This window comes from Colias croceus, chromosome 7 (assembly GCF_905220415.1).
Source record: "Colias croceus chromosome 7, ilColCroc2.1".
NCBI lineage: Eukaryota > Metazoa > Arthropoda > Insecta > Lepidoptera > Pieridae > Colias > Colias croceus.
The window spans coordinates 8741811-8768496 of record NC_059543.1 but is presented as its reverse complement, the minus strand read 5'-3'; the positions used below and the strand labels follow the sequence as shown (position 1 = coordinate 8768496).

Below are 26686 nucleotides of genomic sequence, written 5' to 3'. Positions count from 1 at the left end.
ATATTTTCATATTTATTCTGATGTAGTATTGTTATGCCTAATGTTAGCGTTAGCAATTAGTATTGTATAAAACAATAATGTAACTGTTATTAATATGTAAATAATTTTAATTAAAAACAATGAATCATAGGTTCTTAGAGATCACTTGTTTAATATAATCCCATCTTATCCTGCTATTTGAAGATAAATCCAACAAATTTGACCAAAAAAACTCAACCTCCCTTCGAATTATACATAATATGTTTCTAGTCCGAAATGAACATTCCAAGAAAATCTTTCTATCAGAATTGGAATTAGGCGAATTACGCTTGTTAAAAAATATGGAATACACATAAGGATAAAAGAGTCGATACATATCAAACTCCGGTAAGTCCACTCCCCGCCAAAATTGAGATAACAATGGCGCCAATTTTGAATTGTAAAACTAAACCAGTCTGTACTTTTCAAAGTTAGGTAAGTCAATCGTATCTTTATTAAAATAAGGTTTAAAGTTAATATTTTTTTTCAAACTCCGGTATGTCCATCGACAGTGGTTTATCAAACTCAGGTAAGTCCATTTCGACCAATCACAGCGCAGTATGGCACTAAAATGGCTGCCATTTCTCTCAATTTTGTTGAAGCTAACATGTGTGACCAATGCTTAGAAATCGTTTTAATTGATAAATGATGGAAGAAAACAGTTTTACTATAGAGGTGGTGGTTCTAGACAAAGCAAGGAAAAAAAACAATACCAAAACTAAAACAGACAAGGCTCAGAAAACAGCTAAAAGATAAATGAAACTGACGCACAGCACACGCACAGTAGTTATTTCCAGCCATGAAGCCCAGGGCCGTACTGAGATTTTTTCAACCGTTTTGATTTATTGACCCCTCTCTTTGCCCAGCAGTGGGATGATAAAGGTTAATAATAATAATAATTTGTATCTTTTAATTTACATATTTTATTTTAATGTCCTATACTTACAACGCGACAAACTATCTACCCATTTCCACCACCTCAGTACGTCCCAAAACTGAGTTCTATCAAATCCCGGTAAGTCCATTAGAGATTTTTCAAATTCCTGTAAGTCCAAGACGATGTTTTTCAAAACCCGGTAAGTTTTGCTGGTATTTATCAAACGCCTGTATGTCCAGATTTAAATCTAATTTTGTGGCATAATCATCAAGTAATACATTTCTTTTTCTTCGTAAAAATAATTCTAATGTATTATATTATAACCGTCATAAATTATAAAGCTCCAAACATATTGTTTTTTTAAGTTATTAAAAATACCTCGATTCCCACATTTCTGTTAGAATGGACTTACCGGAGTTTGATATGTATCGACTCAAAAGAGCTTAGAGCTAAACATACTTATATTTAAAGGGTTTATTAATAAATACGCAGTGAGTCAATGGAGCGGACAGGACGGCACTGTTCTCGGAACTGCTTTGTTGCATATCATTCTCATGGCCCAATAAGACATATTCGGACTTTGGCACTTGCGTATAAACACGCGAGTAATTTTAAATTATTACATAAAATTAACGGGGGACGTTTTGAAATTTATTGAAATTCAGGTTTTGATTATGTAAGTTTGATAATTAAGGGTACATTTTTGACATTATAAATATTTTAAACCATTATTGAAGCAAAATCATTTTGTAAATTGTAATAATTACTAGGTCTATTTGACGGCCAATTAACAATAATAACAAAATTATTTTAATTCAAAATTATAGAAACTGCAGCTTTGATAAATGCTATTCTAAAAGCTGTTTTTACGCTCCATTCAAGACAAGGAAAACCCATTCATCTAAAGAAATACCCAATTATAATATCGATTACCAACCTAAAACTATATATTTGAAGAATGTCCTGCAGTTGAATGCTGTATCCTTACTCCTTACGAAAAGTCGACACGTGTAACTAGCGTTTATTTTCTTATGCTAAAGCGTTTAAAAACGCTAGTACACAACCGCGTCATAGCAACGTGTCGCCGAGTATACTTGTGGGTCGCCAACAGCAGGTAATGATACAAAACGATCCACGGACCTTACGGTAGGGATACGACACGACTTATTCTTTTCGGAACTAATTTTGGTTGTTGATCTCGGATTTCAAGTCTGCTGTCATCAAAAGTGATATTATTGTATGTACTATAGATACTAAATAAATAAAAGGAAATTGTGTGATAAATGTTTTAATTATACTTAATTCCAATCCACCTTAGATACCTATTTTACAATATCATAATTTTTAATAAATTTTGATTTTCATTAAACACAATTGTTCAGCATACCTCGTAAGTCATAACTACATGCAAGGAAATTCTCAAAATCTTTTCAACAAATAGTACTTACACTATTTTAAAATAATTCAAGCCTGTTACTAAAACATTACTTACAACTAAAGAATATAGGTACATTTCTAGGAGAGAAAAATAAAAATCGTAACAGAATGTCGTGTCGGTCACGGAAGGTAGTAAATGCGCTTCAGATCCGAACGACACAAATGCCGAGATCGCAGACGTGTTTAATAAATACACACGTTGATAACTTGCCTTAACGCTTGCTGATCAGATTTAAATAATCTTTTTATTCTTTCTAATGTAAATATACAAGTTGTTTGGATATTTTTGTTTAATCGCAAAGAGATAAAGTATAAATTTGACTCACCGTTAGGAAATTATCATTAAAATCACTTATTTTAATATCCTCTGTTATAAATCATATTACTAACAATAATATTATAAAAAATTATAGTGACATAAATATGTGTATATAGACATAATTATAAACACATAAAACTACTCATAATGTTTTGAATGGAAGATAATCCGATGCCTGCGGCGTGTCTACAATCTACATTTACAAATAAGGATAATTTGTTTATTACTGATGCAAAAAAACGTTCATGAATTTATAATAAGTTAACTCCTTATGAATAAGTTACTACATAATATAATGACAAAGAGACAGAAAGAATATCAGGACTCCTAATATTATAAACGCAATCGTTTGTAAAAATGTGTGGATATACGGATTACTCATTCACGCCAAAACAGATGATCAGATCCGTATGAAATTTGCTACAGATATAGATTATTAGTCTAGATTAGCACATAGGCTACTTTCTATTCTTTTTTTTTTAATAAGGAAATCTTGCATTATATCGGATTCCTACCGACCTAAACCCCACTGTGTTCCGTCAAGCCGCATCAACGACAGGAGCACGGGCATGGTAGAATTCGTCCGTGATCAGGCTTCTTTCTATCCTGGTACAACGCGAAGCCATGTTTTCCAGCTAGTACAAAATACAAGAATAAGTGTTAATGCTATAAACCTCATGTCTACACCTTCTATTAACAAAGGCACGCTCCGTTGATTGATTTGATACGCCGATGACCTTTGTATTCTTGACAATACGTTGATATGACATCACATCTCAATAATAATCAACCTTAATAGATTTTATGCAAATCATTGCTAACCAGTTTAAGGTAGTCTTTGTATTGTATTAGATTTACGACACATTGCTGATGGCATTGTATACTATGTTAGTACATGTTAAACGTCTATTCTTACCGTGATTATGTGAAGTTTAAACTTAAACCACAGGTTACTAAATAGTAAATATGTAGTAACCAACCTAAACCCTACAATGAAGGCTGGTGAAGAAGATGATTGTATTGAATCGATTATAAATTTCTGTATTATTTAATAAAATATTATAGGTACCCGAGACAGACCAAAACGATGATATTAGTTTGCAAATTTCAATAAAACTGAAAAACTTTACATAGAGAAAATGTTTAGAAGGAATCAAAACAATACTTACTTGTTCATAAAATCATCCAGGACAATTTTTATTCTCATAAAACAATCAATAAATTGCATTTTCAAGACTCTGATGAAAACGTTATGTGTATATTTATTCTACGTGACCTTATTGATGCTGTGAAATTTAATCCAGCGTTTCCTTATAGTGTAATTGCTTTTAACTCAGACTTTTAAAGTTTATTTCTTTTACAGATAGTTTTATTTCGGCTAACCATGTTTTTTTCTGCTTGAAAATATCGTATAAAATCGAATTCAATTTTTTTTCAATGTATAAATACTACCTAATTAACAATGTGGACATGCTATTTAAGAAATTATTTTTACTCTCAAAATTTGAAAACAAATTGAAATTAATTTAACTCGACAAAGAAAATGTTTCAAAATGTCCAATTTGTAATAACCCACATTAGTTAATAGTACCTATTTTTCAAAGACTCTAAAAAAATAATAATGATAAAATGCATTTATTTCAGGCCACCTCATTTAGTAAAATCTTATTCTAGTGGTACCTACCTAGTATGCCGTGGAACAAAAGTTTAACGCAAAATGTCCTACATACAATTAATCGGTAAATGCAAACGTGGGAGGATCGGACAATTCTCAATCAGCCAGCAATTACCCATATTAAAAGTACCAATACCGAAGAGTGGGCACCAAGGTTACTCCTTGTTTGGAAATATGTGTCTCACTCCACATAACAATTTTAATGCTCCTTTGTTTGCAACTGTCTGGGAGCCATAAGTAACAAATTTTTTAAATCGCCAATGAGTAACTCTTTTCAAGGAACCTCCTTTCTGAATTTTGCATGTGCTAGAAAAGTAAAATACATCACTCCTTTGTATGAAACAAAGTCGCTTTTGCTGTCCCTATGTCCCTATGAATGTTTAAATATTTATAATAATTACGCATCGGATTTTGTTGCGGTATTTTTAATAGATGTACCTACTGATTCACGAGGAAGGTTTTAATCATGTTTTAATATATAATTTATTAGGTTTTTAACAATAGTCGCAAATTTATAGCTAGTAGTCAATAAATAGTTAAGTACTTGTTTTCAGTTATTTTGTAAATTCAATATAATTCATAATTATTAATTAGAGACAAATAAAACATAAAGGCAGCTGTACGTCACGAATATTTTTTTTTATGAAATTATGTTCATGTTTATTTTATGAATTCATGGCGATTAAAGAACAAAAATACAAAATAATATCCTGTTAAATATGCGAATGTTTCTATGTTTGGATATTTGTTACTAAATGGCGTAACTATTATTTAATATTTTATATCTTTAATTTTAAGATTTCATATTAATTTTGCATTTGATCTGTAATCACAAAGTTATTTATTGGACGATTTACCATTAAACTATATCATACATAATACATATATTTTACGATTATGATAATATAGAGTAGACGTAAAGTACTTTGTTAAGAAAAATAATAGAAAAAAGAATAATATCAGATACAGCGACTTAACATAACTCTTCATTGTTTCCTTTGTTAATATATTGCATTGCTTTATGCAAAAATTAATTTTCTTTTTTGTAAAATTATAGTCATACATACTTTTTGTCATACCCTTACATCTATTACACGCAACACAAATTAATATTAAAGTCGTATATAATGCCATTTGTATATGTTTATTTTTTGTACCATGTACTTGCATTGTACTGTTTTTTTTAAGTAATAATGACATAGAATGCGTCCTTGTAGCCCAGTGTTGGACAAAGAGATAAAGATGATACCTCTACTAGTCGTAGCTAAACTAAGCCTTTTCACTGTCCCTGTATGTACCTATATCATTTAAAAAGAACAGTCAGTAGTATACAGAATGAAAGTACATTAATTGTTTTAATATAATTTTAAATAATTGAAGTTATACAAATATCCTATTTGTCATAGCTTGATGTTATAGGCTTAGAACTCTAGATAAATAAATATTTTCAAAACTCTTCAACTGTACACGGAAACTTGTAAAATATAGGGACCAACAAATAAGTTGTCTTTTAGCCGATGGTTAAATAAATACTTTAAAATACTAAATAAACAACAATTATTTTAAGCCTCTACGAATACAGTAATGTACTAGCGATATAAAATATTTAATTTACAACAGCCTTGTTATAGCCATACATAACTTATCTATTGTATCTGTCGGCGCAACGACAATAAACGACTACCGTCAAACTACTAAATAATTATAACTAGCTAAAGTTTACTTAAATCTTTTTAAATAAGTGGTTAAATTAACGAAATAATTAATGTTTGTTAAAAATGATAAAAATTCATTGCAAAAATTAGAGTGGCAACACTCTCAAACTAATTCTTGTGAGTCATGGTTTAATTTAAATACGAGCGTCCGACGGCACAGAGCACATTCACGCGCCGGCCGTTGGAGCGTTCGGAGCTCTCTCTATAATTACGACGTGGAATAAAAGGGCAGTAAAAATACCCACAGGCGTTCTACTTCGAGTATGAGCGCCTGCCCTGATGATGGTGACGTCAGAATTGCTGACGTCACCTTTTAAAAATAGCCTTCGGGCCTTTTTCTTCCGTCATCAGAAGTTGGATAGAATTCAAGCTCACTCTTTTTAAATTTTAAACGTTTACGTAGTTTTGTAACGGCATACTGGCGTTTGTGTTTTTCTCGTGCGTTGTGTAAAGTAAAAGTTTGTTACGTGGATTATTGTAACGGGAGTGTGGTTCATCGAAGGAATTGTGCGTGCTATCTGCGCCTCTCTTTGTGATAAGCATAAATCTACGAGAACCTCCGAGAAATCTACGAGAACCTTCGAGAATCTGCCTATGTCACAAATGAGTAGGTGTTGGTCGCATGATACGCGAACGGACTGCTTCTGTCATGTGGAGTGTTTAGTGTTATGTAAGGTCAGTGTGGCCGAGGCAGTGTGTTTTTGAAATCCCGAGATGAACTACCGTAGTATTGTAATACGAGAAAAGGCGTACGAGGACGTACGATTGTCAATATGGCCGTGTTAGACGTAACTTTGGTTTAGTATTTTGTGGATGAATAGTTGTCATTATTTCATGTCAGAACATGATTAGCTTCTTAGATTAAATAATGTGAGTACAAAAAACTGATTTCTTAATAAAACAGTTAAAATCTACGAGAACCTTCGAGAACCTCCGAGAATCTACGAGAACCTTCGAGAACCTCCGAGAATCTACGAGACCCTCCGAGAAATCTATGAGAACCAACCTCCGAGAAATCTACGAGAACCTTCGAGACTCTCCGAGAACCGACAAAAAACATGCCAAGATTATAACTTGACATTGTTACAGACTTTTACAACGAGGCTGGTGCAGAGCGCGCACCGCCTGTCAGTATGGCCGTGTCGGCGCAACGACAATAAACGACTACCGTCAAACTACTAAATAATTATAACTAGCTAAAGTTTACTTAAATCTTTTTAAATAAGTGGTTAAATTAACGAAATAATTAATGTTTGTTAAAAATGATAAAAATTCATTGCAAAAATTAGAGTGGCAACACTCTCAAACTAATTCTTGTGAGTCATGGTTTAATTTAAATACGAGCGTCCGACGGCACAGAGCACATTCACGCGCCGGCCGTTGGAGCGTTCGGAGCTCTCTCTATAATTACGACGTGGAATAAAAGGGCAGTAAAAATACCCACAGGCGTTCTACTTCGAGTATGAGCGCCTGCCCTGATGATGGTGACGTCAGAATTGCTGACGTCACCTTTTAAAAATAGCCTTCGGGCCTTTTTCTTCCGTCATATCTATCTGATCAACACCGTCGATAATGAAACTGTAACAAATAGCATAAAACTGGAATATTTAATCACACATTACGTGATGACATCAGTGACAAGTAATATGATCTTAACAATGACAAAGAAACAATTACATTGATACATAATGTATTGTATTATAGTCGAGCCAATTTAATAGGCAACATTTGACGTCTATCAATTTTATCTTCGAAGAGAGGTAACCTGCTTAAAAACATCGATTAAAGTGAATTAATCAATACGGATTTGAAACATTTGTCAATCGAATTTATTAATTTATGATGATTTTTATTCACAAGTAATCAATGCATTCGATTCTAGATGTCAGATTTCGATTTTCAGAGGAACGTCTCTGGTATTTAAAAAGAAAAAAGGTTTATTGACACAAAATTGTAGCGACGTCAGTTCTTCAATTCAGAAATTGTTTATTATGTTTAGTATGGTTTATCAGTAAAATGAAATCTTAAAATTACTTGTATCGGTGATTATTATTATAAATATGTAATCATAATTGAAATAAGTTAAGCAAATGTGCAGTTCTAACAAAACGATATGTCGTCGTTACTAGGTTACGTTGTTGAATTTTGTTGAACTGTCAAATGTTGCCTATTAAAATGGCTCTACTATAAGCTATTAATCATATTTATATCCTATTTCTTTAGAACTAGCGTTTGCTCTCCGCTTTACTTAGATTTAAAAACAAATATATTCTATTCGATAATCGATCTCTATTCTCCATATTAAATTTCAGACAAATGGGGTCTGCAGCTTGAAAGAAAACCTACTAAAGAGTTCGTAACGTTCACTGTTTACATACGGTATAATACCTACTTTCTGATTTATTCTTAAAAATCTTCGTGCAAATCAAAGCAATTATCTATCTATTCTTCTTGCTATTATTCGGCTTATCAAGATGAAACATGCACTCGATTTAAGTTATGCTTCCAAATATGGTTCTGAAATCTGGCCAGTCAATTTCGTTAAGTTTTTGCGCACAATGTAAAAATAAAATGTTTATTTTTAATTATTGTGAACAGAAAACGAATGTAATTATGTATAATGTGTCTATCATAATGATCAAAATATCCTGATCGTGAGGTTGAGAACGATCGTCAATGACACTTATCGATCAAACTACTCATTATTTTTATCAACATCTTGATATAATCGGTGTTTGTTCAAACGCAAAGCATTTCAATCTTGTTAATCCCGTCAAAACTTTCGTAGTTTTGTATCCGTCAAAGTGGGTATCATGTTTAGTTTAATTACAAAAAACTTGTCAAGGACCAAGTCACAGACGAGACACGCACTGTGAGCCAAACACAAAAGTAACACGTAGAAAATGGCGGCAGCAGTAACCACCCACGTGTCTATTTGCATGTCCAATGTATAAAGTTGGAAAAAACCACCGCTACCACTTATAGCAATAAGACAATGTAGTTCATTAAGTTTGGTTTACCTCGCCCACGAACGGCACCTTTGGAACTCGGTTTTTATTGTAACTATTAAATATCTCAATCTCGAAGCGCCTCAAGGCTATATGACATTTAACTTCAAACCACTTTACAGTTGAAAAATGATGTAATACGTTTTGTTGAACTGGTTTTAGGAGACAAAGAGTGAGTGTTTATATGTATTATGATATCCGCTTTGCATAGTTCATGATAATTGTTTCTCATATTTGTTTCAAAAAAGAGTTCAACCAATATTGGTGTTTGAACTAGCTTATCCAGTTAATTTGTCATTTTATATGTTATTGCATTCTATAAAAATTTCTGGAAAAACTTGATGAAAATACTTTTTAGCTTTTCGACCTAAAAAATCTTTGCCCAAAAAATCAACATTGTCAGTTCTAATGCATGAGCTAGAAATATCACAATTTCCATAAACTATTCATATAATGTAACTATAATTATAATCCTGCGTGTTTTATGGTTCGTCATAATTTAATACAAATCCTGTAGCTTAATTTTAAAACAGCATCGATACACGCGTAACTAATTTCGATACCAAAGTTCATACACCTTCTGGTTGCCCATTAACGAGTGTCCGTTAGTCATCTGTTTATTTTGACGTATAAACGCCGGCATGTCCAAATGTTTTGCCTACAATTAACATTTGAAATCGAACACATTAAATGTGCTAAGAATCGGTAGAACTATAGTAATGAGAGATATAAAGTAACTGCTTTTCTTTCTGTCTTGTTGCGGATACTACATGATGGGAAGGTTAGTTTTATTTCTGTATTGTTTCGCACTTGCGGGTAGATTGTCCTTAGCGACAATTAAAGGAAATTGGTTACCTAATTGAAATGTTATGCTATTAAGGAAAATGAAGTATGAAATCTAAGGATATTAAGTACTTCTGCTTCATTATAATTTTTATTAATAATCATGGTGAAATTGTATAGGTCCATTTGGTTATCTGGATCCGGAAGCCTATTTATAATATGATTGATGTATGATATTTTAAATATCATAATTTAACCATTGTAGTTCTTATGATAACTTGAGAAAAATGCACGTGTATGTGAATATGTGGTCACGTCATCTAATTATATAACAAAAATAATGAAATAAGGATTCAATTCCACGCGTGTGAAATGAAAGGTAACATTCCTGGTAACGTTTGCTTTTATATTGTTAAACTACAAGTTAATGAGTAAACACGTTTTAATATTAATTATCGCATGAAATACCAAAAGTTATTTTATAATATTTAAGAACCTATTAATTCTTCGGATCATTATTCATTGCGCTGTTCTGAAAGCTCGATAAGTGCTAAAAGCCGTTAAATGGTTATTGCAAGTATATAAGATTTTTGCATTGAGGTTAATATAAATATCGGATTAAATACACAGCTTTATATTTATTGTTTTAACTCATTACCGAGTTCATCGCTCAGCTCAGCCTTTACGGAAACATCCGTGTAGGAAAATATGACAATATAGCTATTATTTGAAAACCACCGTAATCGTTATCTTCCTGGTTTAATAGGATCTATAAATATTAAGATTGCATCATTAGGTACATATTTTCGTAAAGAACGTGATTTTAACGAAATTCAATAAGCCGTTACCTGTGATGAGGTCCTCTTGAAAATTTTATGACAAAAGTGATACTTATATCTATATCTGATCCCTGAAGCATACCTCAAAGTACCTATAAGTATACCTAAGTACCTATAATATGTCTATGATCTGCTGTATTTATAAGAGTCATGGAACTGTAGCAATCACAGTTCTGACAACAACATGCTTTATATTTATAAAGTACCTACGTTTCCTTGACTGCAGTGTTGATCTCAAACATGCCTCATTTATTCTCATGATCATATCGGAAGCATATTGTCCCCATCTTAACTGTGTTTTGCCTTAATGAAAATCGAGGCTACTTTAAAAATATCAACAGACACCTTTTCACTAAATTAACTTTATAGTTACGTATTCGATCAATAGTTTTAATTCAAGCAAATGTGAAATTAAACTGCTCATAAACAGCGATTAAAATTTATGACGGCTCACGTAGTACAATTACAATATATTGAAAACATCATGAATATTGCAGTGGGATAGGGTAAATAATGATGCATTTATAAATGTATTATTTACACAATATACCTCTGAATTTTGTATTATCGTCACATCAAATAAATACAATCGTAACTTTGTCGAATGGACAATGAATTATGAACCTGCGGTCGCTATGAATTAATTTCAACAAGAAAGTAATACTTTAATAGTTATTATGCTATTTATGAGCATACCAGTTCCATGTAAAATATTGTTTTCATCGACGTGGATGTGTATTATTAGCGTGTCGAGTGATAAATACTTCAATTGGAGTTGTTACTCTTTCTTTCATTGTAAGAGAAACACTTATTCTAGTATGCGATACCTATTGTGTATAGAGTGACATGAAATGAAGGTATTTTTAATAATTTTTTCTGTACCTGAAAAGATATAAATGAATTAAAAATGGAAAAATACCTTCCATTATGTTATGATAGTTTATGTTAATACGGAAATCACGTGAAGTCAGAAGGTTGTTTACAAAAATCTACAAGTAAAAATAAACAATTTAAATAGGGTTAACCAAATTTTAATTTAGCTATGACAATTGAGCCTTTATTATCTAAACAACAATAAAATAATGGATAGTTTTTCTACACATTATTTTAATGAGCTTTTTAAGGTCAAAATATATATTTTGTCGACGTAAGCTATTTATACGGAAAATAAATAATTGTATTACGTCAGCATTGTAGTTTTGAAGGTAAAATTATATACAAAATACTTAATAAATCTCCGCTAATATCCGCTAATATCCGCTCGTCTGTACGAATTAAGCTCGTAAGTACGAAATAAGAATTAGAAAAAATGTGTGCGTGTACTAGTGTACACTCGGAAGAAGGGAAACTTCTTTATGACCTTATTTTTCAAAAAATAATTTACTACATGCAACTTTACAGAAATACGTCGGGATATACGTTAGGGATAAGAAAAAGATGGCGCGTAACGAAAAAATGTTACACTAAATTTTTTTCCAACCCCTATAAAGAAGTTCCACTTCAAAAAGAATTAAGCAATCATTTTCAACTACAGAAGGAATTCGATCAATAAAAATAAAAAAACTAAATGCAACCATGCAACCATAGAGATAATATGTACTACGTAGATGTAGAACATATTATCTCTATGCATGTAGCATGTAGTATTATCTCTATGTATCTTTTACTAACATACTATGTTGCATGCAACATAGTATGTTAGTAAAAGCAAGCAATAAAGGGTGTTTTTTATCGTAAAGCTTACACTAACTACGTTTTACAATAACAATCAAAAATGAATAACAATTGATTAATGGATTGGTGCTAAATATTCATGGAATCATCGGTGCGATATCAAAATAAGCCATCGACGCTTTAATTTCATATTAGCTTCGTTATTACATTATTTCATTGTGGCCAATTGACCAAGTCACAAATGTCAGTCAGTCGCGCAATAGCATTTGATGTTAAATGCCATTAGATTTACCTATAATAATAGCGAGTGTATTGTAAGACGACGTGAATTGATGGGCTGGTGTTGCGTCATAACGAAGGATGCGTACGCGCGTCGTGCACACAAGTGTACTGTTGTAAATTAGATCAATGTCACTGCAAGTACTGGATGTAGAAAATGTGGTGAACTATTTTTATCGCAGATTTATTCTATTTCTCTGTTTAAATTATGTAGTGATTGAGGTTGTGTTTTTTGAAGATCGTAAAATTTAACTGTTGTCATCTTCTGTAGATTTTCAAAATTATTTTGATGTAGATTTGTGACATTTTATAGCATCTCGGTATCTCTTAAATTCTGTTTTTCTTAAAAAAATAATGTCAACAATCAAAACATGTTGAAATAAAAAAATAGAAAATTATTTAATTTCACATGTGACTTCCGCAAAAATAACAATTTAAGGCTCATTAATAGAAAAATCTCACCACTAAATGTAATCTATAGTAACTATAGTAAAGACGTTGGTAATGATCTGGGAACGGGGTACAAGTAGGCCATTGTCCGGGCTAGACGCCTTCCGCTAAGTCCAACCATTTAACGAAGACCTCTAGCTTTACATACTTCTGTCGCTCATTAGATAACAATAGTATACTCCTTAAAGTATCGGGATGGACCACGGTTCACTGGTCGCTCGTATAATATAGGAAACTATGGAAAGGCGGAACGACTCGAAATAGAAACGTGGTTACATACACCCAATTACATTGAGTATAAATTGGAATTAATATTGAAGAAAAAATTGAAAATTAAAGATATTACGTGTCTAGCCCGTACTTGTTCACCGTGAAACGATTTCTAAATATCTTCTGTAGATTCAACTGATCGCTTCGCACGATACTTACAGAATGAACTATATTCGTATCCAACGTCAAGAATAAATGTTTTCTATTAAAATATGTTTAGAAAATGGCGTGACAATATGAGGAGACATCGCGATATCGCGTCTATGTAGAACTGCATACGCGAGAGCGAAACCAATGTTGTTGTTGAGTGATGGATCATAGAAAAGATAAATCAGTGCTACGTATACTTTGAACTTGAGATAATTCGTCGTAAAATAATCTAGTTTGAATAGTTCATTGTACTAACGAAACACAGTATGTATTTGAGTAAGCTACGTTTCCTTTTGCAACAAATGAGTTGCAAATAATTGTTAATTACTAAAATTTAACAGATTATTTCAATCACCTTTAATAATTAATATTAGTTATATGGAATGTTAAATTAAAATATACACCATTAATCGCTACTACTATGGCTCGATTAAATTAAAAAAAAATGAGTACGAAGACCTAAAGCGTCCGCTCGTGCCGATCGTCGAATTATAAATGACCAAAGTTACCAACAATGCTATTAGCATTTGTGACGCTACCGTCGTTTTCTGTTCCAAAATAATTTATAGTACGGTTCTTCTCGTTCTTTAAATATACTATCTTGCCTAAAGGCTTAGTCAAGGGAATCCCACACATATGGAATAGTTCCAACATACAGTAGGCGCGGAGTCAAAGTTATCTAACACGTATTTCTTTACGCTCACTACCTTGATACAAATAAAGGCACAATAGCAGAGAACCATAAATAGGAAATCGTCGCTCCACTGGCTCGAATAATTTAATAAGAACCTCAGTTTCACATGAAAATCGTAATTCTATATGCAAATTTAACACGTCGGTGTAAAGAAAGGTTAAATTACAATTAAAAATAAACAAATTTAAAACTATGTTTTTAATGCTACTGGTAACGGTAAATATCGTATAAACATCCATTAAAATGTATTTAATTAATTAAAAGAAAATTACAAATATACAAAAATTTGTTACACAATATTATAGGTAGTTAGTAACCAAACAGAACATATTGTAAAAGTGTTTCAAAATTACGAAAAGTCAGAAAAGCGACCAGAATGACAATAATTATATTGCAGGAGGCAGGATGAATTACTTAACCAGGTATATTTATTAATACTTACCAATCACAAAACAAATTTAAACATTCTTTGTTTACGCATATTTCTAAAATTGAGGGTAGAGACAGGAACAGGTGACAAGGAAAGTCTACGATTTACGTACTTCAGAAAATTGTTCCTTTTTATTAGAAAATTTAATCCATACTAATATTATAAATGCGAAAGTAACTCTGTCTGTCTGTCTGTCTGTTACTCAATCACGCCTTAACTACTGAACCAATTTGCACGAAATTTTGTTTAGAGATATTTTGATACCCGAGAAAGGACATAGGATAGGTTTTATCCCGGAAATCCCACGGGAACGGAAACTATGCGGGTTTTTCTTTGACTGCGCGGGCGATGCCGCGGGTGGAAAGCTAGTTAGTTCATAATTCTGATGCATTTGTCGTCACACCAATTAATATACTTAATATAATATGTATTATATTTACATATTATAAGCACTTATATGCCGTGCACTGCTGGCCGTCAAATAACAAAGAACGATGGATGCGTCCTTCACAGTTGAACGGTTCTAATGTGAAACTCACAGACACATTATGTTAAATACCTATGCTCATATTAATATCATATTATCTAATAATAACCTTATATGATTTTATAAAAATAAACATAGTTCTGCGTAGTTGCATTTAAAATAATAATAACTCCTGCAATAGATATCTCAGTAAAAGTAGGTATATTAAAACAGGCCGTTTCCGGTTTACATTACTTATTTGATTATAATAATTGAAGCATTGGGAGCAACAAGGGCGTTCGGTACCCAAAGTCCGTTTTGATGTTATTACATCAAAACATGCACAGAGCCATCTAGTTTCGTATCCCGAAAACTTGTTTAGATCAGCCGCTTTTTGATGGCGTGAGAATCAATAATGTCAAAGGTGGCACTACGCCCTTATTGCATAGATATCAAAAGTGCGTTTAAATTCGAACACTTTACGACCTGTCTGCAGTTTGTAAAAACTTATTGTGTAAAAAATGATTGAAACGAGTGATTCAAGTGACTTAAGATCAGATGCTGACCAGAGCGAACATGAGCCCCTCAAAAAAGGGGAAGAAAGAAGGTGAAGAATGAAAACATGTGAAAAAAAAACGTGCCGAAAGTTAGAGAAGTTTTGGTGAAGAATATACATCAGCTCAAGGAAGGAAGATACCTAGAAAAGTTTGTAAACATATTACCACGTGTTGTTCCAAAAAAATGCACAGAGAAGATTTTTTTGTAACTTTTGAAACATAGGTGACAATGCGCAGCAAGATACCCTCATAATGTCGTGTTTAGAAAAAGTGTTAAAGTTGAGAGAAAATGTTGGGCCTGATAAGTTGAAACTTTCAATGGAAATACTTTTTAACAGTAGACGGATTAAAGATAAACATTTGCAGAAAGGAAATTACTGTCGCTACTAAAAATCTCGGAAAAACGGCCAAAGTCCATTTTGATGAATCTGATTAAAACCACGAAAGTCAGAAAAAATGATTAAGTTGAATATTTGAACGGTGGTTGTAATAAATACACATTAACTTACATTTCTTATTTTATTTTCAACGCAAAATCAATAGCAAAATTAACGTCCTATCTGTTTTACCAGTTGGGTGCAACAAGGGCGGATAACACAAGTTAAAAAAAAATGATTTTATGATATTTCTGATTTTTTCTAAATAATCATAATACCTTCATCTTTTTGCTAAATCATGGGTCTAAGAAATTATACAGTAAATGTAAGTCAAATTATAAGTATTAAAATAATGTAAGGCATTACAACTTTCATTATCATTTTTCTCGAAACTCTATTTTAGAACATACGCCCTTGTTGCACCCAATGCTTCAATTATCTTTTTAGTTTTTGTCTTCTTTTTCAACTGCTAGATCAATTATTTCCTATAATTAACAGCGAATAGATGAGATCCTTTCCCGGTGGGCTCTACAATGAGGAAACAAATGACTCCATAGTTATAAGTGTTATAACTTACAATTTTTTTGTAAGTGGTAGTCTAAATCTAACCTCTACCCTAATAATAATAAACTCTGAAACACCTCGAACTTTTTCAAAAGGTCGTTTTGTTTTATGTTCACTTAATTGGGAGCCATAAACAAATCTGGCTTGCCAATGTTATCGCAAAAAATCCTGATCACAATAAAAATATTAAAAATGTAAGTTGCGTTGAGCCTTGATTTAATAAATATATTACCTACATCCGTAGACTATGAGTAGGTACCAAAGATACCAATAGAATATCCGATCCATAATACAGGGTGGTTCTAAATTACGTTGACAAATTTCAAAATAATAAATTTCAAAAATGGGACATGCTGTGTTGCTTTTGTTTTTTAATTATTATTTTCGCATGTTTTGGCGCCAACTTAAAGTTATTTGTGAAGAGAATAAATTAAAAATTAGTCATTTTTTATTATGTCTGCTCAACGAGGTGCAATAATATCCTTATATGAGGCTGGTAATCGGCAGTGCGCGATAGTGTGACTTCTCAGTATCAGTCGGCAGTTAGTTTCTTCTGCTATTAAACGCTACGATGAGCTTGGCCATCTTGGTGACTGTCTGGGAAGAGGCAGAAAAAGAACTGTAAAGACGCCTAGGCTTCGACATATCGCCAAACAAAGATAGACCCGCAATTCACAAGCCAAGGTAAGAAAAATGGCTCGAAATTTAGGTGTAAGTCATTCAATGTTACAACGAGTTGTTAAAAATGAGCTCAAGTCAACAGCATACAAGCTTCGAAAAGCGCAGCGGTTGGATGATAAAGATAAAAAAATACGCCTTGAAAGATGTTGCTTACTGAAAGCGCGCTCCGCTGGTGAAGCGTGGAAAAATATTTTTTTCACCGATGAAAAAAATTTTCAGATTGAACAGTCTCATAACCGCCAAAACGATAAAGTTTACTCTTCTAGTCACCCTGGAGCCACAGCAATTATCCCCCATCGGAAAAGACCGGATTCAGTCATGGTTTGGCGTGGCATTTGCTCAACAGGCAAATTCCTCTCGTTTTCGTAAAAAAAGGTGTGAAAATGAATCAAGAAATATACCGACGCGATATTTTAGAGAGTGTAGTTCTTCCTTGGAGCCAGTAGCACTTCGGTGACCAACCGTGGACTTTTCAGCATGACTCTGTTGCATCTCACAGGGCCTCAAATGTACAGTAGTGATGTACAGACCATTTCCCAGAGTTCATAAGTTCCAAGGAATGGCCTCCATTTTCATCAGACCTTAATCGAATGGATTTCAGCGTATGGTCAATTCTAGAGGCGAAGGCCTGTGCAACATCACACAGAAGTGTAGACGCGCTAAAGGCAACACTTACTCGTGAGTGGGACAAAATATCTGAAGAGGAGGTACGGAAAATCGTCGAAAACTTCAGAAAACGTTTAAGTCTTTGTATTAAAGCTAAAGGTGGTTATTTTGAAAATAAATAGATATTTACATTAAAATAATACTGTATTTTTATTATTTAGTAGTCACCGTTATACTGTGTAAAAGAAAAATAAAATAAATCGTAAAATAAGTTGTCAACGTATTTCAGAGCCACCCTGTATATCACCTATCTATATCTATATACCTTAGGTTAGTCCTAAGCTATATAGAATCTAGGTAATACAAACACAAAGTGCATATTGATAAACTAGATCACCGTTATTTCGTTATAGGTAAGTACTATGTTTTCGATGTGTGTGATCCAGGAAACGAGAGGTCTTTGGCTCCCTACGGAATGCGTGCGTGGGCGCAACTCCCATGAACTCCGGCTTTCCATTGATTTAACTAGCGCTATCTTATCTCCCAATAAGCTTAATACCCTCTGTTTAAACACTCACAGACAGTATCACATTTGTTTTGTTACAAACTCGCCTTCTATAAAAATATATTTTTGGATATAAGGTTACCTTAAATTGCACAAATGATTCATATTATGCACACAAAAATCATCGCTCAATTTAATTTAGAATACTTTTCAAAACTTTAGATCGACTAGCAAAAACGTATATTTAACAACCAATTAGTCGTGCATAAAAACGCAATAACTCTATTACGTAACAAGTACCGAGAAAAATTGCATGCGAAATAAACTATCAACTATTCATATTAAACAATACTAGATTTATAACAACCGTAATAAAAGGATAAAATGTACTTACACGCGTATTGTTAGCTATGCAAGTTGATAATAGATGGCGCTAGTGAGCTAGTTGTTTATAACATGTCACCTTGATGATATTGTTTCGTTAACTGGGGCAAAAACATTTAATAAAGACGAAAACTAATAAAATAAAGTATCACTTCAGAAATTAGGCAGTTTAATTTATCGTTTGCTCGATATCCTTTTTTAGTATTAAAATATTGCTATTTTTAGGTCTAAATTGTCTCCGTCGCGTCGTGTGCAATCTTGTTAGAATTCACTACCATAATGTTATTAAACTAATTACTAAACTATTTTTAAACATTAATAATATTTACATAAAAATGTCGTAATGGCTGTCTAGACTGTACAGGAAGCGATGATATAATATAATAACAATTAAGGAGTATTTAATTTTATCCTAAACTAGCGGTCCGCCCCGGCTTCGCCCGTGGTACATATTTACGTTTTCTCTACATAAGAACCATCCTCGTACTTCAAGGAATATAATAAAAAAAGAATTAACGAAATCGGTTCAGCCGTTCTCAAGTTATGCGCTTACCAACACATTTTGGGATTCATTTTTATATTATAGAATGAAAATAAGAAGCATATAAAATAATTATAAATTTTTTAAAATGAACTAAAGTCTTATTAAATCAGAGATTAGATATTTAAATTATATACATATAAACAGACTATTATCATGAATAAAAATATAATAAATGTTAAGAAAAAAAAAATACCTAAACTTCAATAAATTTTAATTACTTAGGTACATTTTTGGCCAATCACTATTCTGAGATCTTTCACAAAAACTTTATCTTATTTTATTTAAGAAGCAGGTTTTACCTAAAATATTAAATATCCTTGCTCAGGAATACTGCACATTAAATTATAAAACATCTAAGTAGATTACTACAAAATAGTTCATTAGAACCGCGTACATAAAAAATCCAAATGCGCTCGAATCAGAACATTACCTATTCAATCAATTTATTTGGTATCTTGTTAAATTTTAATAGAACTTATCAAAATCTCAGAATATCTCGATAGACTTTCAGTCCTCATTTGAAATTCATTATACTTTTCGAAGTTACAACACTATGGAATCTGGATTCTACAATCAAGGTCGATTCCAGGTCATATGACCGAATATGATGAAGCTAGGTCTAGGTCAACCACTGATAATTTTTATAATCTTATTGATAACATAAGCAAATACATTGAAATGTATGTGAAATACAATGTCGTTATCATTCTTGTATTGTATAATTAAACACCTTGATGTTATTGTTATGATTTCTTGGCTAATTGGTACATTACTAATAAGATTGTTTCTTTTTAATACATAAAAAATACTAAGGTAAACATTCTAGCCATCTCTTTCCTTTGTCTGCCAAATGATATGAATTGTGCCTAGAACAAATACGTATTTAGCTTTCAAAAATACATTTAAAATTGGACGTAAATTAAGTTTAATACATGTAATACATGATAGAAGATGAAGGTAATCCCAAATGTCCCTCAATTTAGTGTCATCTATGACTCTCTGCCCTTGTCTTTGAATTCCAAAACTGAATTCCAATGACAAAAGAGACAGGGATAAAATATAATAAAGAATACAATACTGCTAAAGATAATAGTCGTAAATTACGTCCACGAGACATCGCTTTCATTACCAATAAAACATGGCCACAACGACTGAAGGATATTAAAACGCTATTAATAAAATTTGCACCTTTTTATGAACACCAGTTGCGGCAATAACACCAAATCATGTAGCGTGTACTCTCTTAATAACGCTTGCTTTCAACAGTCATTTTAAACAGTAACTTTAATGTCTTAATCATCTTTGAAAGACTTAGTTATATGTACACAGTAAGTTAATAATTACAAACATTACTTACGAAGTAATTTAAACGTTTTCCGGTATAATATATTTTACTAGTCATATCAAACCTGATTATACCTGAATAAATCTAGTTTTGAAGTATAGCGCCTTTGCTTCGCTTTGGTTTCACATATTATGATGTGCATTTTGCAGAATGATTGCAAAATCCAATCGATCAATTGATTATGTTATTATGAGCCCAAATACCAAAATCATACGACTCAAATTATAATTTCGTGATGTGAAGAATACGCGCAAGTCATCTACACACATTATCGATACATATTTGCTCTAGTAGATTTCGAGATATCGATATGTTTTAACTGATAAAAATTTATCATCAGCGTCCTCTGTACCGAAGAGGGCAGTCTGTTATATCTCTTAAGATGAAAACAATTCTACGGATACTATTTGGTAATGTACATTTATTATTATTTGAAAATACATATTTGTTTATTCAGGTTTATTACGTTTACAAAAGCTCTATAGTTCGTTCGATCTATTCTTATTTATTATCATACTTAATGTATCATTCAAATTATGCTTATAATATTTATTACAATCACTCTATTAACTCCTGGCTAAAGCTTTGTTTTTCAGTATATAAGTATCTATTAAATAAACACCTAATAAGCCTAAATATTCTTACAGCTGTTGCCATAACATCCTTACCATGTGTGCTATCAAATACACATGCATTAGAGCGGATAGTTAACGGGTACATAGCAGATATAACAGAGGTGCCTTATCAAGCGGCGTTGAGGCGAAAAACTAGTGTCGGCTGGAGCCATTCGTGCGGCGCCGTGGTCATATCTTCAAGGAGCGTGCTGACTGCAGCGCATTGTATCACTGGGTATGATATGGTTGCTAAGACTCGCTAATAAATGTGGTATTGTTCACTTTACCGAGCTCTTGACTTATCATATAATTTGCATAGACATTTGTAAGAGTTCAGGGTTTCCAACAAAATTGTACTGTACTTATAGAAATGATAGTTTTGAAAATAAACCTTAAGTAATTTTTTGTCAATTATCCAAGATTATCGTAAAGAAGAACAATTGCAAGCATTAATGTCTTCGACCCACCAAGGTTATCTAATCTAGAATCATCAATCTAATATAATTAACAATTTAGTCGTCGATGTAAGTAAGATGTTGTTACAAAATGTTGTTGCAAAAATGTATGGTACATTTTTGCCTGTAACAAAACACACCCATCTAGTTTTAAAATTAACTTACATCTTCCAAATACTTATCTAATTCTACAGCATAAAACTTAATAGTTGTAACTAAATAGTTACCAAGACATAAAATCAAAACAGACAGACTTTCGTAATATTAGTGCGCAGATATTATAGCAGGAAAAGGCCTGAAATTCAGTAGCATTTACTACAAGACAGATCACAGCAAAGACTTAGAAACTTTACCTGGATGTATACTTTCAGCAGGTTGAAAATTAAGAAACTTTTCATTGGTGTATCCCGCACCAATCCTGTAATTTCAGCTAAAACTTGCGTCGGTAACTTTCAATTCATCATCTTTCTAATCAATTAAACAGTTATGTTCATTTTATTTATCTTTAAAATACTTCTAGGAATATCTTTGGGCGTTAAATTAGGTGACCTACGTTAGCTTTATTCTTTAAATCGATACTAAATACCACCTACGCTTTACTAAATAAATTTATTTGTTTCTGTATCATCTATATTTTATTATGATCTTGTACATTTTCAGTTTTGAAAACAGTACTGCCAAACTGCAAGTGGCTGTTGGTACTACCAAGAAAACAGGGGGAAAGTCATATAATGTGTCGCAACTATTCTATCACGAACTGTATTCACCAGTTACTCTCGAAAACGACATCGGATTGGTGGCTGTGGAGGGAAAAATTAAATTCAACCAAAATGTGAGAGCAATTAGTATAGCCCTTTCGGCTTTGCATTTTCCAGCGGGTATTCATGCCATTGTTTCAGGATTTGGGAGCACTGAGGTAACCGACATTTTCTTTTGAATTTTTCTACACTAACCTAGGTATAATCTCTATGCTGCCATTTTGCTCTACCACTTAGAAACTATTTGAAAATTGGATGCAAAGATTTCAAAATTAAGTGACTTTTGGCCAAAAATAATAGTCTGAATACATTTTCAAATGAGTTTATTAAGTAAGTTTTTATTTGTGTGCTGGTCGATCACATAGAGCCTTCTACTTTGCCATAAAACATTGAGCACAGGAAACGATATTTATTATGTCACATTAAACTTACCTTTTAAAACTTTGGAAGGTCATTGAGCATACTCTCCAAATTTAATCCTTAGAAATACGAAAATGACTGTCATCTGTTCTTTCAGTACGAAGGCCACTCGTCATCAGATCTTCGAGCAGCTGTAGTGGAGATAGTATCTCAATCAGAGTGTGTCCGTGCGTACAGAAGAATTAGCAACATCACACCAGGCATGATTTGTGCTGCTGGAAAGGATCCACCTCGCGATGCTTGTCAAGGGGACTCAGGAGGACCTTTAGTTGTGGGAAGAACTTTGATCGGAATTGTCTCCTGGGGTGAGGGTTGTGCTAATACCACTTACCCAGGTGTTTATACTCGCGTTTCTGTGTATAATGACTGGATTCATGAACAGTTGAGGCGAATATAGCATATAAATAGACGTACATAGCACAGTATTACAATATTATTTCCTATATTGTAATACTGTGTCATCATCATCATCATCATCATCATCATCATCAGGCCATAATCCACCACGCTGGCCAAGTGCGTGTTGGCGGATGACACATGTCGTCGAACTTTTTAATTCTTCGACATGTCGGTTTCCTCACGATGTTTTCCTTCACCGTTCGAGCAGTGGTGATATTACAACATGCGCAGATAAATTGAAAAATCAATTTATTTCCTGCGCGCTCGCCTGGTCTCGAACCCCGGACTTATCGATTCGAAGTCCGAGGTCTCACCACTGAGCCACCACTGCTCAACCTGCTCACCAATACTGTGTACATAGTATAAAACACAGTTCTACAATATATTGTAATACTGTGGTATAAAACGATTCGCTTTATTTGGTCAATTCAATTGTTATGATTGTTACAAAATGTTCGTGTGAAAATGAAATGAAATGGAAATAATTATAATATTACATGACTTAAACTTTATACCCAGCTCTTTTGAATTCGTTTTCATCTTCCTGGTTTTTCTTTAAAAAGATTGATAATAATGTAGTTAGGTACCTATATGCTGAATGTTTGTTAGGTACCTTTATATTCTAGTGCTAGGGATATTTTTACTGCTGTAAAAAAATAAACAAAATTACGATAAATTTAACCATTTTTAGATATAATATAAATTCAATTATTTAAACATAAATTAAATAAATAAAAGAACTGAAAACATGTTTGTTTTACATGTACAATTTTGATATGCAAATTTTGAACGATAATAGATAATTATTTTTATGTTGACGTTAAATGAAAAATGTGAAAACGTGGATTCCACAATGTACCAATATCAAGGATATACTTATTACCCTATTCCAAAAACCTTCTTCTTGAATAATAAATATCTTATCAATATAATTACAGAAGTTGTCAAAAGCCGCGTCGCGCGGCGCCGTGCAAATGCGACAATCTAATTTACATACAAACAACTTTCTACTGGGATATTACTCGCTGATACATTACCCAAAATAGTGTCATTGACTTTCGACTTACTGTCTGATAACGAAGGAATTCGTTCATTAAATGTAATACAAAATACGCAAGCGAAAACACATAGAAATAGACCAGCCTTGCTTTAGCTCTAGGAACTAGGAAGTGTAGGCGGAGTCTGCATAAAAATAAATATTCGATTCATTCAGCGCTTTTGACAATGATATGTGATTGATAATTTAACATTGTTAAAATAAAATTCTTCGTTGTTTATGTCAGCTAGCGATATATTTACTGTTGATGGGTGAATGAACTTTGTGCTGACGCTATGCCGTTTTGTTTTTAGTTATCCTTTGATTTGAGTTTGATCTAAGAAATTAAATTTATTAGTGGCTATTACAACAAATCTTTTGGCTTGTTTAATGTGACACAATTTTAAGTGTTTTGTCTATATTTGTACAGTGATGAAATGTTCATAATGAGAAGCAGTCAAAGTAGATAAATAGGACCCTACTTTATCACTAAAGGGGTTATTCTAGTAAAGATGCTCCCGGATCCCCAAAAACATAAGACCGATCTTCTGTAAGAGCGAGGTAATTTCCCCGGTCGAGTTTGACCCAATTTACGCCGGAACGTTTGCTCGACTGTCATTTTTTTGTGCGCATTATTTAACATTTTCCTGATATCAATTCAAATTGAAGTGAAAAAAACATGTTTATAATTTAATAAACTAAATTTAAATGCGACGCATTCGTGAGATTAGTGCACTGAAGCAAAACTAAGCCAGCCAGCTTAAGTTTAGAATTCTAAGTTTGACCTTAAAAATTATGACATAAGATTAAAACAGCATTTATTTATCAATATTTGTTTTAAATTACATTTCTAATTTGATTCATGACAAAAATATTTTGCAAGTAGGTAGGTACATATTATACGTACAACAGCAAGGCACTTTAAAGAAGGCAATGTGTATAAATACACTTATTGGATATAATCACCTTTATCCCCAAAAGTTCGTTTCTAATTACAAAGTAATTACACAATAGACCAAGGTATTAAATGCATTGAATAATATTGTATGTTTAATTCTAACAAGCTGTCACCAAGGGATGCTTGGTTGATAGATTGCTTCATTTAAATCCGTCGAAGATTCGATTACGATTATCAGATATTTGGCCCCTTCACGCGTCAATTATTTTAGTTATTTGAATAAAATACCTAATGCCTTGAAGAATTGAGTATTTGATAAAAAAATTTTTTGTGCTAAATGGAAAGATTATATTATATTATCTAGTTTTATACCTAAACTATATTTTTAATTTTTTTTTGCAATAATTCAAAAGGTATTTCAAAATAAAAATTAGTCTTTGAATCCAGTACCGAAAACACACCGACAACTCCCGAAGCGTCACCCGGACACATGTGACGTCATAATGTTAGTTTTCACACATTGCAGTTGATATAAAAACGTATACAACTAAAACATTTTGACGTCACATCTATGGTGACCAGTCATGGCGCGTTTATAGTCACGTGATTTTAATTTAAATTTCATCAATTTTTAATTGCTTATAATTAATAGAAACATTTTTTTTTGAGTTTTTTGCATTAAATATCAATATTATTAATAATAAGGTTTTAAAATACATTTAAAAAAATCAATATTTTTTTTTATTCAAATACTCCATTGCGTATATTTTAAAATGGAAAACAGTTTTTTATATGAGTCTCATAAGTAATACTTAAGTTGATTTTTAACTTTTATCACGTGAACGTTATAATTCATGTATAAAAAGTCGGTCTAAACTTAATTATATTTCTGAGCTAATAATAAAATATTAAATAATCGTAAAATTAGTTTATACTTATGATAAAAGAACAAAAGTCTCCCATATTGTCAATGAACAGCAAAGAGTTTGAGGAAAACTCCTATTATGAATATTCTTTAATACACAAGGGTATTCTAATTAGAATATAATATTATGTTTAGGGAAACATTTTACTTCAATTGCTTATTTACATTTTAACACCATTGAAATCATATCCTAATACAAATACTTCAACACGACCGATTAGTTTAAATTAAAAACATCACATGAAAATACTTGCCTAATATTTAATAATAGTTGTACCGGATAAAATAAGTCCTTTTATGTTTCAGTTACTCTCATGGCAAAAAAAACAGTAAAATCGTCAACCAAAAGGCGTCAACTGTTAAAAGAACCTCATTCAATGCATACCTACATGACGTATTAAATAGTAAAAAAGTAATAATATTACGTTTAAGTTAAGCTACTGATAACATATCGATATTATTTATATCGCGCGTCAACGTTGAATCACATCGTAAATAATAATCGATATTTTTTCACAATATTACCACAACTTG

General features: G+C 32.3%; 1 protein-coding gene across 1 annotated transcript; it reads left to right on the top strand.

The window, feature by feature from the left end:
* Positions 1-516: 516 nt before the first annotated feature.
* Positions 517-23291, top strand: LOC123693247 (trypsin-4-like). Its single transcript, XM_045638248.1, has 6 exons — positions 517-547; positions 6946-7172; positions 9212-9221; positions 21295-21496; positions 22377-22632; positions 22992-23291. The coding sequence occupies exons 1-6, from the start codon at positions 517-519 to the stop codon at positions 23289-23291; spliced, it is 1026 nt and encodes a 341-aa protein (XP_045494204.1).
* The last annotated feature ends 3395 nt before the right edge of the window (positions 23292-26686 follow it).